Source organism: Limulus polyphemus, unplaced genomic scaffold (genome assembly GCF_000517525.1).
Source record: "Limulus polyphemus unplaced genomic scaffold, Limulus_polyphemus-2.1.2 Scaffold63, whole genome shotgun sequence".
Taxonomy (NCBI): domain Eukaryota; kingdom Metazoa; phylum Arthropoda; class Merostomata; order Xiphosura; family Limulidae; genus Limulus; species Limulus polyphemus.
In genome coordinates this window covers 466,754-481,793 of record NW_013665673.1, presented here as the reverse complement: position 1 = coordinate 481,793, position 15,040 = coordinate 466,754, and the positions used below count along the sequence as shown (strand labels likewise).

General features: G+C 35.9%; 1 protein-coding gene across 6 annotated transcripts in view; it reads right to left on the bottom strand.

Annotated features, from left to right (window-relative positions):
* The window catches only part of LOC106464810 (RCC1 and BTB domain-containing protein 1-like), a 67,497-nt gene that overhangs the window by 22,913 nt on the left and 29,544 nt on the right, over positions 1-15,040 (bottom strand). For all 6 annotated transcript variants that reach the window (XR_002611930.1, XM_022393116.1, XM_022393091.1 and 3 more), the window contains exons 6-8: positions 9,567-9,674; positions 8,145-8,287; positions 139-329 (exon numbers count right to left, since the gene is read on the bottom strand). Coding sequence is in view for 5 of the 6 variants with exons in the window: in XM_022393116.1 (XP_022248824.1) it covers positions 139-329; positions 8,145-8,287; positions 9,567-9,674 (442 nt within the window). In the remaining variant the exon portion in view is untranslated. The remainder of the gene's footprint in view (positions 1-138; positions 330-8,144; positions 8,288-9,566; positions 9,675-15,040) is intronic.

Genomic DNA, 15,040 nt, shown 5'->3' with positions numbered 1-15,040 from the left:
GGAAAGTAGCTTTCAGTATATGGAAGCAAGTGATCATATCAGAAGTTAAAATTTAAACAGTAAACACTAAAATTTACAAAACCTAGCTCCTGTCTCCTAGCTTTTAGGTTGTACAGGTATAATTTAACTTCTATTCACCTAGTTCCATAGGTTGGCTGGTGACAGCAGGAGATGCAAAACAAGCAAAGACATCGTGCAAGCAGTGAAAGGAAGTCACCTCAGGAACAGTTACAGACTGACCCCGACACTGTCCCCACATGTACACTTTACATGCCTGAGTCAAAGCTGCTGAAATGTGGTTGTAGTGAGAGGCAGCAATTTCCACAATTCTGAAAGATATAAATTTATATTCAAAGCATTATTCAGTAATGTTAATCAAACATTAATCAGAAGACTAGAAAACTGAAGTGTATTTCATTGAATAATACTGGTAAAACATGCTTCAGCAAAACCTGCATTTCAAATAACAGGATAGCATAACAAAACCAGAAATAAGTGAATGCATATTTCAAATCAACTGAAAATCTGAAATAATTTCAATATTTAACAATTTTCAACTCATCAGCACACATGAATCCACAAATGTTATAGGAATAAGTTGAATAAGTATATATAATTATAATTTTGCTTTATATACTTGAAATTACTTGATGAACAGATAACTAAGATTTTAACTTCAACTCCAATTAATTTATCATATCATCCATTTTTTTTGCAGTATTTAAATAACAGCAAAATAAAATAGTAAAATATTTCTTAAAAAGACTGGATAGAAGAAAAAAACAACTTATGTAAAAAAATAAAATAATGAGTAATATTTTTCAAAAATAAAATTACTTTTCCAACAAAGAAAACATTTATATATTTACTATTTTGTAAATATTTATAACTGGCAAATTTCAACAAAAGTTATGATTTTCCTATACAGAAAATACATTTCTTACAGGTACTTACCTCCTCTCACATAAATAGCTATTCTTGTTCAGTACTGCCCTCTATATGCACAAAAAATGTTTACGCATGCCACAAGTCTTTTTTTCTCCTCTCCATTGGAACTGACAAATTCCAATGCTTCTCTTATATAAATCATCATGCAACAACACTCCACCAATAAGAGTGTGATACACTCTCCCAACACACATAACTCTGTCTATTCGATTCTACCAAACTATTACTTCAAGTTATGGCAAAAAATTAAAAAACCAGTTTTAAGTGGGGAGGAAGGGTTGGAAGTATGAAAGGAGGTAAGTACCTATATGAAAATATATTTTCAATATTGGAAAATTATAACTTTCAATAAGGTACATTACCTCCTCTCACATAAACAGATAGAATTCCACATTGAACAGGTGGAGGGACCAGTGTGAGGGAAAAACAAAGAAGCATTCTTCGAACGCATCTGAAGAACACCTAAAAGAATAGACCCTCACAGTAGAGAATCATACATGGAGGAGCACACCACATCTGTACCAGATATACTCTTCGCCCAGTGTGGAATGAGGGAGGAGCACATCCATACAGGTAGGATAGGGATCCAAACTACCACATAACAAATCTCAATCCCACAGAGTACTTGAATATGGGTGTAAGTAAAAAGATGTGCCCCTAGGTGTAGAGTGGCTATGGCACGATAGATCATACACGGTAAGTCCACTGCATCCAAAGCCTAGCCACCAGGAACTGACATCATTGCAGAGATAGGATGAGGATCATACCGTCAGTAATTCAACTACAGTCCAAAACCCAGTCATCACCACCCCAGAGCAATAACTTCCTTGGGATATTAAAAGGAGGGGAAAAATTCGGTGGAGAGTCTGGAGGAATGTCAACACCAGAGACAGTGTGGGCAACCACGAAAAAGGTATTTTGAAAAGCAGACCATACCTGATATATTCAATTGAAGGCATGGCAGGGATGGGCAGTTGTCCCCTTCTGCTTTACCCATGAAATCGATGGGTGAGTATGGTCTGGGATGGGCATATCAATGAAGCAAATATATTGCGAGGAAAAAACATACAAGCAATCTTGTGGAACACCCCATCTCAACAGTGAGCATTTTATGGCCATGGAAATTAGAAATATGCAGTAAACATGGCCTGACAGTGCAGAGTTAACTATGAGAAGCATACTTGGTCAGGTACAACCTGTCATAGAGAGGGATCCAGACAAGTAAAAAAAAGAAAAGGGAAAAGCACATGAAAAAGAAGATATATATTATATATGTATAAAAGATAACTTACCCATTCTCAGTCTCACCAAAGTCTGAAGAATGGGTACAGGCAAAAGACCATAACCCAAAGATAAAGATCCAATGCAATTAGTGAGATATGAACGCATGTGGGGTAGTACACATGCCTGATTGAAGAACTTATCCCAAGGGAAACCTGAAACAAATTACATGAAGAAAATAAGGAAGAATATGTCAATCAAATTAAAACTCAAACCCAATTGGTCAGAGTGGAAAGAGAAAGGTCACAAACAGAGGATGTCTGCCAAGGAATGAATAGGCAAGAACAGGTACCATGGAAGGAAGCCATGCAGGCAACATAACAACAAAGAGCACAAATGAATCATAGTAGCATATCCAGATCAGACTGAGGATAAAGGTGGGAAATGAAAAGCAGAGAAATGGGCAGGAGGGATGATTTACCCTCCTGATCCACAGAAGTTTTGGAAAGGAAAGATCAATCAGGATAAAGGAGAATATATGTGGAATGATATAGAGTACATGAAACATCGATGGCAAATAAATTCTACCAATGATGTCCACAGGTTATTAGGAGAAGGATATAAGTCTTAAGGGATAAGTGAAAAATTGAGCATCAAATGGAAAAGTGAGACAGTGAATAACAACATTAACATTCCCATCCGGAAGGATTGCACACCGAGGTGGATGTCTAATCCAGAAAGAATACATCAATAGGGAAAGGGTAGGAAAAGTAAAAGCTTTACGGTACTTGGGATAAATGTGGGATAAGGCACCTGATAAACCTTTGACCCAAAGACCAAAGGTGGAAAAAACATTCCACTTAAGTTGATAAACATCCCTAAAGGAAAGGCAAATGGAACAATCTAAAAAAAAAGCAGCCTCCTGGGACAAACTGTATCTTCTCACCAGGGACCAGATAAAATTCAGGCGTGAAGATGGAGTATATGAAAGGCTGGATGAAACACCAGTGGCTGAAGTTAACATAGAAGAGATGGAGTAAGAGGAAGAAGTAATGGAGAAGCAGGATGGAGCTGGAGAAGCTGCAAAAGCCATGGTTGTGCCTACCAGTATGAAGCAATCAGAAGGACTTGACATAGAGTGGTGTGGATGATCAAAATCACCCTGTGAAGAAGATGGGTGGGAGAATAAACATACAGGCATTTGTTGGTCCAGTCTTGACTGAATGCATCAACAGCCAAAACAAGAGGATGAGAAACCAGAGACCAAAACAGAGATAACTTGGTATTGAGGGATGTGGCAAATGCATCCAGGTGAGGAGTACCCCACTAAACAAGAGGATCGGGAGATCACTTCATTGGATAAACTTTGTCAAAGAGAAAAAGAGGATCTGCAACAAGATTAAATGCACCTGGATCATGACATGCAAGGATATGAATACCGAGCATGTGGGCCCAAAAAAAGGAAATCACAAGGTTCGACCACAAAGGGAATGAGAACAGGTGCCACCTTGGTGATTGATATAAGCTACCACTGTAGAATTATCAGAATGGATTATGACCAGATAGTTCCTGGCAAGATGAAGAAAATGATACAAAGCACAACATATAGCCTGAAGCTTCAAGATGTTGATATAAAGACCACTGGCCTGAAGCTTCCTGCTGATCGACCCACACCACCCAGGCCTGAAAGGAGGCATCCATGAAGATTTGTATATCAGGACAAGGAGTAAGAAGCAGACACATCTGCCAAAGTATGAGCCTTGTCCAACCACTGATGCAGATCGCTTACAAGGGAAAAAGGAGCTTCCAATGGATCCCGTGCAAGATTCCATTGGTCATACAGAGCCCAATGAAGAGACCTCATATGCGCATGACCTAACGGGATAAGGGCTTCCTTATCCTCAAAAGCAATAGAACCTTGTGAGCTGTAAGAGAGGGAGCAATAAGGGCATGTAGAACTGAAAGCTCCATCAAACAAAGTCAAAGGGGAGAAGATTAGGCCTGACTGAGATGAGTGTTGAAAAAGACACCCAAATAGACAAGACATTGAGTAGGTATAAGGAATTACTTCTCTAATTTGATTAGCCAACCCACATGAGCTGCCTCCAGGAGCAGCAGATGAGTGTGATGGGCAGCCTCCTGTTTGTAATGAGCTAACAGAAGCCAGTCATCCATGTAATGATGGAAATGCAATCCCTAAGCATGCAAATGTTGAGCAAAAATCTTGACCACCTGACAAAAGACATGCGGGGCCGAAACCAGCCCGAATGGTGGGGAGGGAAGTTGATAAACTACCCTGTGGTAAAAGGGTGATAAAAGACTCTATGGTAAATAGGTATAGAACCAAAAAATGATTGAGGTAGGACAAATTTATCACAGACCACCAGCCCCCAGTTTTCTTGGGAACCACAAACAGTCTGGAACAAAAACCTGGAGAAAGATGAATGACAGGTTCACTGGCCTACTGGGAAAGAAGATCTTATACTCCCTCAGACATATGTTGACTGGTGGTAGGATCATGAGGCAATGGATAGGAAATTGGTATCTGAGACAATGAAGGAGGGAAAAGAAAATGGATGACAAGTCCCTCAAATAATACCCGAATAACCCACAGATCTATGGCAAAAAGTCACCAAAGGGGAACAAAACTGGTCAAGTGAGCCCCTACCGGACCTGAACACACTGGACAGTCACCAGTACTGTTGGTGATGTGTCCATCTGTGTCGAATAAAATGACGAGATTAGGAACCTCTGGGGGTAGGAACAGGTAAGGGCTGGGGAAAGAGCTGGATGGGAAACAGTAATAGGGCATATCTGGTCTCTGAATGAGACAAATGATCCACCAAGGAAGAAAGGATAGTTTGTTCTTGCATCGACTCCACATGGGATTCCAAAGTCTCAGGAATATTACCAAATAATACTGCTGTAGAAAAGAGGATATACATAAATCCCAGAGATAAGTGAGTGGTAAACAAACTTGGGACAAAGCAGCATCTCTTCCCAGAAGATCCCAACAACAAAGAAACCACATGTGTAAGTATAGAGCCAAAGAAGACAAGTGTGCCAACTTGGAGATAATCAGGGAGAGGTTATCCCTCAAAAACCTTCAAGATCTATGTTGATAGCCTCAGAAAGGAGGTGGATGGTAGATAAGTGCTGTAGGAGAGTCGATAGGGTTAGAGGAAGGGAGGAAAATTGGAAATAAAATAAATGAACAGGATGATCAGGGTTTGCCCCACATGGGCAAAATTGATTATGTCTGTTGAGAATCAAGAAACAGGCATTCAGCCTGATTATAGGCCAACAGAAACTGATCTGAAGCCCGTGGAGGGCGAGGCATGCTGGCACCATCAACCATCTGAGAAACAAAATGTTCAGCATGAACCCTAATATCAGGGAAAGAGAGGAAAACCAAATACTAAGAGGAGGAGGAGGTATCACGTAAAAAAGTAGGACAGGGATTATATGAAATCACGGAAATGAATAAAACAGAACACACCTGAGAAATCATATCTAAAAAAAGCTGTATTATGCTAAGCTGATTCAGCTGTAGAGGCATTAAAAGACACAGCAGAATCATATGGAGAAAAAAAGGCTGTCAAATTCCTCATCGACCCAAATGGGTTCAGCATGTTCAGGAGGAATAAGGGCAAGATCAGGAGAAGAAGGTTTACTCATATAACAATGAATCTCATGGCAGATGACAGTAAATAAGTCCAAAGATGAGTCACCCCCATCTGTAGCCTTTGTGAATGTGCTAGTAGAAGGTATTATCTCCGAAGTAATAACCTGAACTTTGGAATTCATTATGCAATAATGATAAAATCAAACACAATTGCTTGATGAGGAAAAAAAATTAAATACTAAGAAAATAAGTTACCTGAAAAGTCAATAATTATTTATAAACAAAAGAAATAAAATCCACTTCAGAATAATAACAAGAAAAAAATCACAAAGTTGAGCAAAGAAAAAAAAATTGACTGAAGAGCACTACAAAAATGTCTTGACACAAGTACTACCAAACAAGAAGTGATAATTTGGTAGAATCGAATAGAGGGAATCACATGCATTAGGAAAGTGTGTCGTGCTCATATTTGTGGAGGGTTGTCGCATGATGATTTACAAGGAGAGACAATTGAACCTGTTCACTGTAAGGTACGTGGGATGCTCAAGGCTTATGGCATGCGAAAAAATGTTTTGCGTATGGAGGGCAACACTGAACGAGAATAGCTATTTATGTGTCTGGAGGTAATGTACCATATCGGAACTTAGGCTTACAATATTAATTACTAAACTAATTTAATAAAAGTTCTAATCAGTAATGAAATTCTAAATAGTACATAATAGAAGTGTGAGAAGCTTTACATACAGTATTTTTAACCTCAAACCATGCCCGATATCGTCTACAGATTTAAGTATATTTTTTATAGTTTGTGCAACTTTTAAATGTGTTATAACTAGTAGTACATTCCAACATAAGTATATACACACAGCCATTTAACCCTACATACAAGGGGTTAGCCCACTGTACCAAGCCAGTTTTGGACAATTAATGTGTATTACAAATTCTATAATTTCAAATTTACTTATTGTATCTTCATGAAACTTGGAAAGCTTTTAGTAAACATTACAAGTATGTTGAACACAGGAAAAAAATCAGAATTTTTAAGAAAGTATTTCTATAAAAGACTTGTCTCTGAATTTACTTTCATCAGTCTGATTCACACTAACCTGAGTGCAAGGTGATTTTCATGTTAAGAGCAAAATTCCTTTTCATTTTAGTTTGCATATTTCATTAACATAACCTCTAAAACCTCCTAAATGAATACCAAAAGTTTCTCACTAAAACTATTTTATCTGTTATTTTCTCTGACATAATTCTATACAGGCTGAATCTATTTGACCAAACATGTAACCACTACAAAGATATCTAAATCTAAATTACTCGTGTCCTTCTAAAATTATTGCATATTATAATGGAAAATATCATAAGCAGCCTCAGGCTTGTAATAGTTTACATATGTTTTCATTTAATTTTAATGTTTTATTGCTCTCTGAACTGTGTCTAACTACTAAACCTGCATAAGAAAATGAGCAATCACCCAGCAAGCACATAACTTATAAACAAAATACTGAATTACATAATGAACAGATAAGTTCATATATGTACTGCAATGAGAAATTTATTTAATTTTCTCTTTATGTTTTCTTATCTAACATGATAAGTTTCTACTTTTAAAATTTTAGTTACTTTTAAAACAATAAATAAAAATATACACAAAAAAAACAAGAAACTTACTCCTCACATGTGGGTCTTGCCTTTTGTTTTTTGTACTCAAAGTCTTGAGTAAAATTAACCATAATTTTTGGTATGGCTGTTTTAATTACTTGACATAAGTTAACATTTTCCTACACTGGAAATGTATTTTCAATAGATACCTCCAATCATATAATAGCTTTTCTTGACTTGTGCTGCTCTCTATGTGCACAATTTTCACTCACCACTAGCCTTGATGCTCCCACCTACCCTCATGTGTTTACAGATGGTATAGTATTCAGTGGGTCAACTCCAGTCCAAAACCAGATGGAATTGGGTATTTATCTTCAGGTCCTCAGTAGGAGGAGGGTTCCAACCATCTACACCTCAAGACCAGAAAGCAGAAGGAAAAACGACTTCTGTTCCAACATCCCAGCTTGGGTACAGTTTGTTAAATATATTTTTCTTATGTTTTTACTTATAAAGATTATAATGCATTGTTTCATCAGTTGAGTTCCCTCACTAGTAACCATATTTTTGGCCTTAATCCAAATAATATTTCACAATAATCCAGATGAAACAACAAAAGTTGTTCCATTCAATTGTGCTAGAACTCCCACCTGTACGTAATTTAAAAAGGAAAAAGCCTGAGTGGGATAAAATCTAAAATTTACATAAAACAACCTAACAAGTAATTAAACAGCAAAATGAATTTTACCTCCCAAATTCAGCAGCAATTCTAACTGGTGTTACTTGATTAGCCTTATTCCTAGTGCCTAACTGACCATATGAATTGGCTCCCCAGGCATACAATACCCCTTCATCTGACAGAGCCAAAGTATGTGCATATCCACAGGCTATCTGGAAATAAGTTTAAAATCATAAAATAAACATTATTTGATTCAATAGCACATCATCATCATTGAACATTTTCTAAATCTTCAAATGCATAATGAGAAAATAATTTTGTACAAAATTATTGGTAGTTACTAGAAATGAATAAAAACCCTATAACCTGAGCACTTTTGAAAGGTGGACCTTTCTTCTTCAGGGGCAAACTGCCCCAGAAGAAGAAAGATCCACCTTTCAAAGTGCTTGGATTATAGGGATTTTATTCATTTCTATCAATACTTTTTGAACCTACATGTTTTTCTAACATCATGAATAGTAGTTACTAGTTATGTTTTACTATGTTCATGTTATTTACTAATATCAAAAAATATATATTTATGAACTAAAGATGTTTCTGTAATGCCGATGTTAATCTGCAATTAATTCTTAATCTGTGTCTCAAAATTTTGGAAGCAAAATTGCTTGAAAACAAAGTGGATTGATCAAAAGTTAAGGAACAGTATCATACATAGAAATGGCAATGATAAATCAGTAGACTTTCAAAACATGTTATAATTTCATCATGTGGAAGAGTGTTTCAATTCTACTACATCTTCCACATTCAACTCAAGAGACAAAATTACATATTACCTTTTTTCAGCAACCTCCACATGTTTAACCAAATACAATGTAATTTCAATAATTTTCAAAATGTCTTCTAATTAATTTTTAATACTTATAAAGTTTTTCTTCGGGTATTTTTAACACATTCTAAATACAACTAAAACCTTCTGCAGAAGATAATCCTTGGTAAACTTCGCATATATTGAAACAAGTAATTGTGATTTTCATAGCAAAATATTTCCTTAGTTTAACTCCAGTCTGGGTTTAATTACATTGTCCGTATACTGTATATTAAAAAACTGGTTTATTGGAAAATGTCTTGAATAATTTTATGCACAAAAGATTATAAAAATCAAATATTAACAATATTGAACCCATTAACATTCCATTTATCCCTTTACTTAAATATGTTTCTATCAACAACAAAAATTACAAATTTGTTTATACACTAGTTTATCTTAAATTTCCAATAATAATAAAAACTGAGCATCATACTTCAGAATTTTTAATGGATTTATGAAATTTAGTCTAGAGGAATTAGAAACTTACAAGCTATAGTTTACTTTGGATCAAATCCAACATCTAGTTGGATCTTCAATTTGTAAGTAGCACAGGAACCATCTTAATATTAGGATTCCATTTGCATAACTTGTCTCACTTTTAAGAATTTTTCTCTAAAACCTACCTTCTGTATTACTACTGCCTGTAGATGTGTAACTTGACATGGAATAGATTGGTTAGCATTGTTCCCTAGTCCCAACTGCCCATTTCCATTGTAGCCCCAGCCATATACCTTTATGAAGGTGATTATTTAGAGCAACAGATTAATCTTTAATACATTAATCAGACAGTTTACAAAATACACATAAAATCTAGCAAAAACATGAACTATGGTAAAAGCCTGTTTTGCTTATGTTACTTAAAAGTCATAGATACCCAGAATACAAATCAACCACAAGTAAAGGATTAATTTTCCTATATATTTATTACTTTTTTTGTTTAGTAATAATGATTAAGTACATTTTTTAGAGCTTATATCATGGTATTGTTTCACCTGTAAAAGTTAGACAAGACTTAAAGCTAATTTTAATTAATCATGTTTTTTTAAATTAAAACAGGTTTTTTTGATATCTTAATATTCTGAAAATAAAATTGCTAATAGCAATGAACTAAGATATCTTCCTTACATTTAAACAAGTTTGTGTCAGATAAAACTTACTAAAATTAACTACTAAATTCAACTAAATGAACACCTTATAATTCACTATTACATTTGCCAAGAATCACAACTGATAAATAAATACTTCACATTTTTGTATATCTCTCAACAAATTATTTTGATGAGAATGAAACATGGTAAAGAAAAACACTACATATATATATATATGATAAATGTTTTGATCATGCAGATAGTAAGGAAAATGAAATTTAAACTTAAGTATCACTATATATATATGTTAAAATGGTTGTAAATTTTAGGTTAAATATTATTATACAAAGGTGACTGAAAAGTATATTCTCTGGAACACTTTTCACCCTGTAAAATGATCACTAAAGTTCTCTCAATGTTATAATTTTCTTTTACTGAAAATGTATTTCCAATAGGTACTCACTTCTTCTCACAAAAATAGCTATTCTAATTCAGTGCTGCCCTCTATATGCAAAAATGTTTTACACATGCCACATCCTCCCCTCCATTGGAGTTGACTAATTCTGATACTGCTTTCATGCAAATCATGTGACAACCCTCCACCAATAAGAGTGCTACATACTCTCATTACATATGTGCCTCCCTTTATTCAATTCTACCTCGCTATCACTTTGAGTTGTAGCACAAAATGGAAACACCAGTTTTCAGTGAGGAGGAAAAATGGGAAGTACGAGAAGCCCCCCTATCAGAAATACGTTTTCATTACAGGAAAATTATAACTTTCAATATGGTACATTACCTCCTCTCACATAAACAGTTAGAATCCCACATTGAATAGGTGGAGGGACCGGTGCGAGGGAAAGAAAGAAGCATCCTTCAAAAGTATCCAAAGGACACTCCCTACAATGAGATAATCAGATTTTAGGATCTGATGGGGGAGAGACCACACCACATCTGAACCAGTTATACTCTTTGCCCATTGTAGAAAAATGTTGTACGTATGGGCAGAAAACAGAGAAGCACATCCAACTGGGAGAGAACTATGGCTGGAAAGTGATCCAAACCATGCAATATTTATGATACTCAATCCCAGAAATTGTAAAAGTGGGTAAAATGAAAAGGTAGTAGAGAAGTAGAGAGGCTAGGGTGCGACAGACTGTACATGGCAAATCAAATACATCCAAAACCTGCCCACTGGGTACCGAAATACATGTAGGGGGTAGGAAAAAGAATCATACCGGTGGCAAGTCCACTACAATCTAAAATGCACACATCTATCAGGTGTAGGAAAGAGGATCATACTATCTTCACCTCAAGTTCATGAGACCGGAGGGAATCTAGTACCCCCTGACTCATGAACAGGGTACATGTGAATATGATAAATTAATAGATTGATCCAGGAACCCAACATCCAGTATTGAAAAGATGTCTACATAATGTAAACCATCTCTCTCAAAAGTGAAATTGACCAGAACCACCCCAAGTGCATTAACCCTATCGCCTTGGGTATCCTTTACTGCGCATAACACAACTTTTTAGTGTCTTACATTCAAAATTCTATTATACTACTTTCTGTTTACGTTATACCAATCAGAATAGCATAAAATATCAGCTAATAATCCATATTTTAATAGTATACAAGTTTTAAGTTCTTAATTCTACAAGGGAATACTAAAAAAAAATCCTGAATTTCAACTAGTGTAACCAATGTGACACATTTTCTCTTAGCATGTCACCATCTCTATTTTATCCATCACCCCTCGAAAATGTACAAAATTAAATGTAAATTACTCTCTATAAAATAGTTATTGCTTAGACAAACCATAATTTTTAGTCTTCAATTTTGTTTGGTTACAGAGCTATTGAATAGAAAATGAGACCCCTCCTGCCACATCCTCTCTTTCACAATTCATTGATAGTTCTCTCTCACATGTCATTATATATTACCTTTAACCAATAAAAAGGCAAGGTTTCCATCTATCAAATGACATATTGTATAACACTGTATTCTGAACAGAATATCATTAATTTCATTCACAGTACAAAATTCGTTCCAGTGAGAAAGTGAACGACTAGCTTGGATGAATCTGTAACTAGCTCTTGTCGTATAGCTAGAAAGCCAGGAAAATTTTGAGAGGTAGGTGAATTTGTCTACATTTTGCATGTTATTAGTCTATAATTAACTCTCTTCAAAACCCAACAGCAAGAAAAAAGAAATTGGGCAAGTATCTTTTTTTTATATTTATTATTATAAAAATAACTAAAGTATAAAAATACAGATCTTTTTAAGTTATTTAAGGTTAGATTAGGTAAAATAAGTAATAATAATAATAATATAATAAAATGGTTCACGAGGGACACACGCGAGCAGCTCGTAGGTAATGTAATTCAATACCATAACATGAGCTGCATGTTCTCCCGAGTGATTTACAACTTATAATGGCGTGGATAATAGCTAGACATGGTTCAATAGGATATCAAAGAATAAAATTTAAACATAAATAGATATATAATGTTACAAACTTAGAGCTACTTAGGATAAACAAATGTAGTTTCATGTTACAATTTGAAATCATTCTAGAAAGAAAAAAAGGTTAATTTAGGTTTATTTTGATTTTTTTTTGGTGGTTACGAGGTCAGTCGAATTCACCAATCCCATTTTGAGATAGGGTAGAAAAAACAACAGATAAACTATAAAGTTTTACTGAAAAAAAAATGTTTGAATTTTATTTTATTAAAAATACTTTACTAAGAAATATGACTTTTTGTATGTGAAAACTTGTAATATTAACTGAAAGACTGACAAATTTCATGAAGATATACCCATTATATTGAGAGTTATAAGTATTAAATCTATAAAGACTTTAATTAAACAAGTACAAAAAGGTCACGTGGTCAGTCAAATTGACCGAACCTGTATTGAGAGTGTTAACATCCTCAGAAAAAGAAACATTGAAGGATAGTGGAAGGGAAAAAACTGTAACAATCGCAATAACCTCCACTGTAACCCACAACACTGATGGAGTATAAATGAAGGAGGAATATAAACATTTGTAATACATGTGTGATGACTTATGTTGATTGGTTCTACTCTAAGTCCAAAACCAAGCCACTGGCAACCAACAACCATGTGGGGGGAGGATGAGGGATCTCAATAGAAGGGGCGAACTTCAATTTTGACATTTCACTCCCATTTGTTTATATGTTACATATTGGAGGATATCATGTCATTTACACCATCAGAACACCACCTCCCTACTCTCAACTGAATGGTTTTATAATCATTTCTGTATTTTGTCTGTATTTCCTTAACACATTCAGGAGGATGCCTCTACAGTCAAACACCCCCATGGCTTTGAACTGAAAAGTGGTAAGGACTCTCAAACTCCACTAGAAGAAAAAGGGGGGGGGGGACATAGTGGAGAGTCTGGAGGAACAAACACACCTGAGACAATGCAATTGGTGACCACAAAACCCTATTATTTAAAAGTAGACCATACCAATTTATTCAATATAAGGCATGGCAGGGATGGGCAGCTATCCCCTTCTGCTTTAACCATGTTGTCCACAGGTGAGTACGGTCTGCAATGGGCAAACTTATGAAGCAATCCTATCGTAAGGATAAACCTATAAGTGATCTTGTGGAACACCCCATCTCTGCAGTGTGTGATACGTGGCTATGGAATTATAATATGGAAGTCGACATGACTTGACAGTGCAGATATGAACAGTTAAAGAATACCTGGTCAGGCACCACTCACCCCAGAGTGGGATCCGAACAATGAGCAATAATAATAAAAAAGGAAATAAGGCCCCTGAAAAAAAAAAGAAAGAATAATAAATGAACACTTACCCAACAAAGTCTCACTGAAGTCTGAAGAATGGCTACAAGTAGAAGAAGATAGCTCAAAAAGGAAGCAACTGCGATCCTATGCAAACAGTGAGAGATAAATGTATTAGGAGTAGTCTACGTCTGATTGCAGAATTTCCTCCAATGGATGACGAAGATGAGATGGCAGAGAAAAGATAAGGTGTTGAATTTGATTAGATGCCTGGAACAAAGTACAGGAGCATTACTATAAAGAGGAATAAGCCATTCAAATTAAAAGCCAAACCCAACTGGTGAGGATGGAAGGAGAAATATCACGAAGAGAGGATGGCTGATAGAAAATAAAGAGCCAGGAATGGGCACCAAGGAAAGAATCCATGCAGGCAATATAACAGTGAAGAGCATGTACAGAACATAGAAGTATATCTGGATCAAGGTGGGAAATGGAAGGAAGTGAAATTGGTGAAAAGGAGGAGTTACACTCCTTAGCCACCGAAGTTTTGGGGAGGAAAGAACGATATGGATAAAAGAATATATATGGAGGATGATAAAGAGTATGTGAAACATTGATGGAAAATAAATCAGAGGAGAAGGAAATAAGTCTTAAGGAAAAGGTGAAACAAGGAGCACGTGGAAAATCGTTTGAACAGAGCCAAAGTGAGGCAGTGAAGGGCCACATTAACATCCTAGTCCAGAAGGGCAGCCCATCATGGTACACAACAAATTCAGAAGGAACACATCAACAGGGAAAGCGTAGGAGAGGTAAATACCCTATAGTATTGGGAAATATGAAAGGTGTGGGACAAGACCACCCGATAACCTGAAATCAAGGAGACAGAAGACCCCCAACTGAAAATCCATGTAAGAAAATCTGAAAAATGAGAAACAGTGGGTCAATCAGTAGAAAACCCTCAACCCAGAGTTTACGTTGATAAACTTCCATGAAGGAATGGCATATGGAATAAACCAGAAATGAAGCTACTAGTTGGAACAAGCCGGACCTCCTCACCAAGGAACAGATAAAAAACAGGCATGAGAAAAGAGGACATGAAGGGTTGGATGAAGAAAGGTTGATGAAGAGAGGGAGATGGGGGAAGAGTTAACAGAGGGGTAATATGAAGCTGGAGAAGCTGTGGAAACCATGGGTTAGCTAGCTAGTAAAGAGCAATCAAAAGGACTT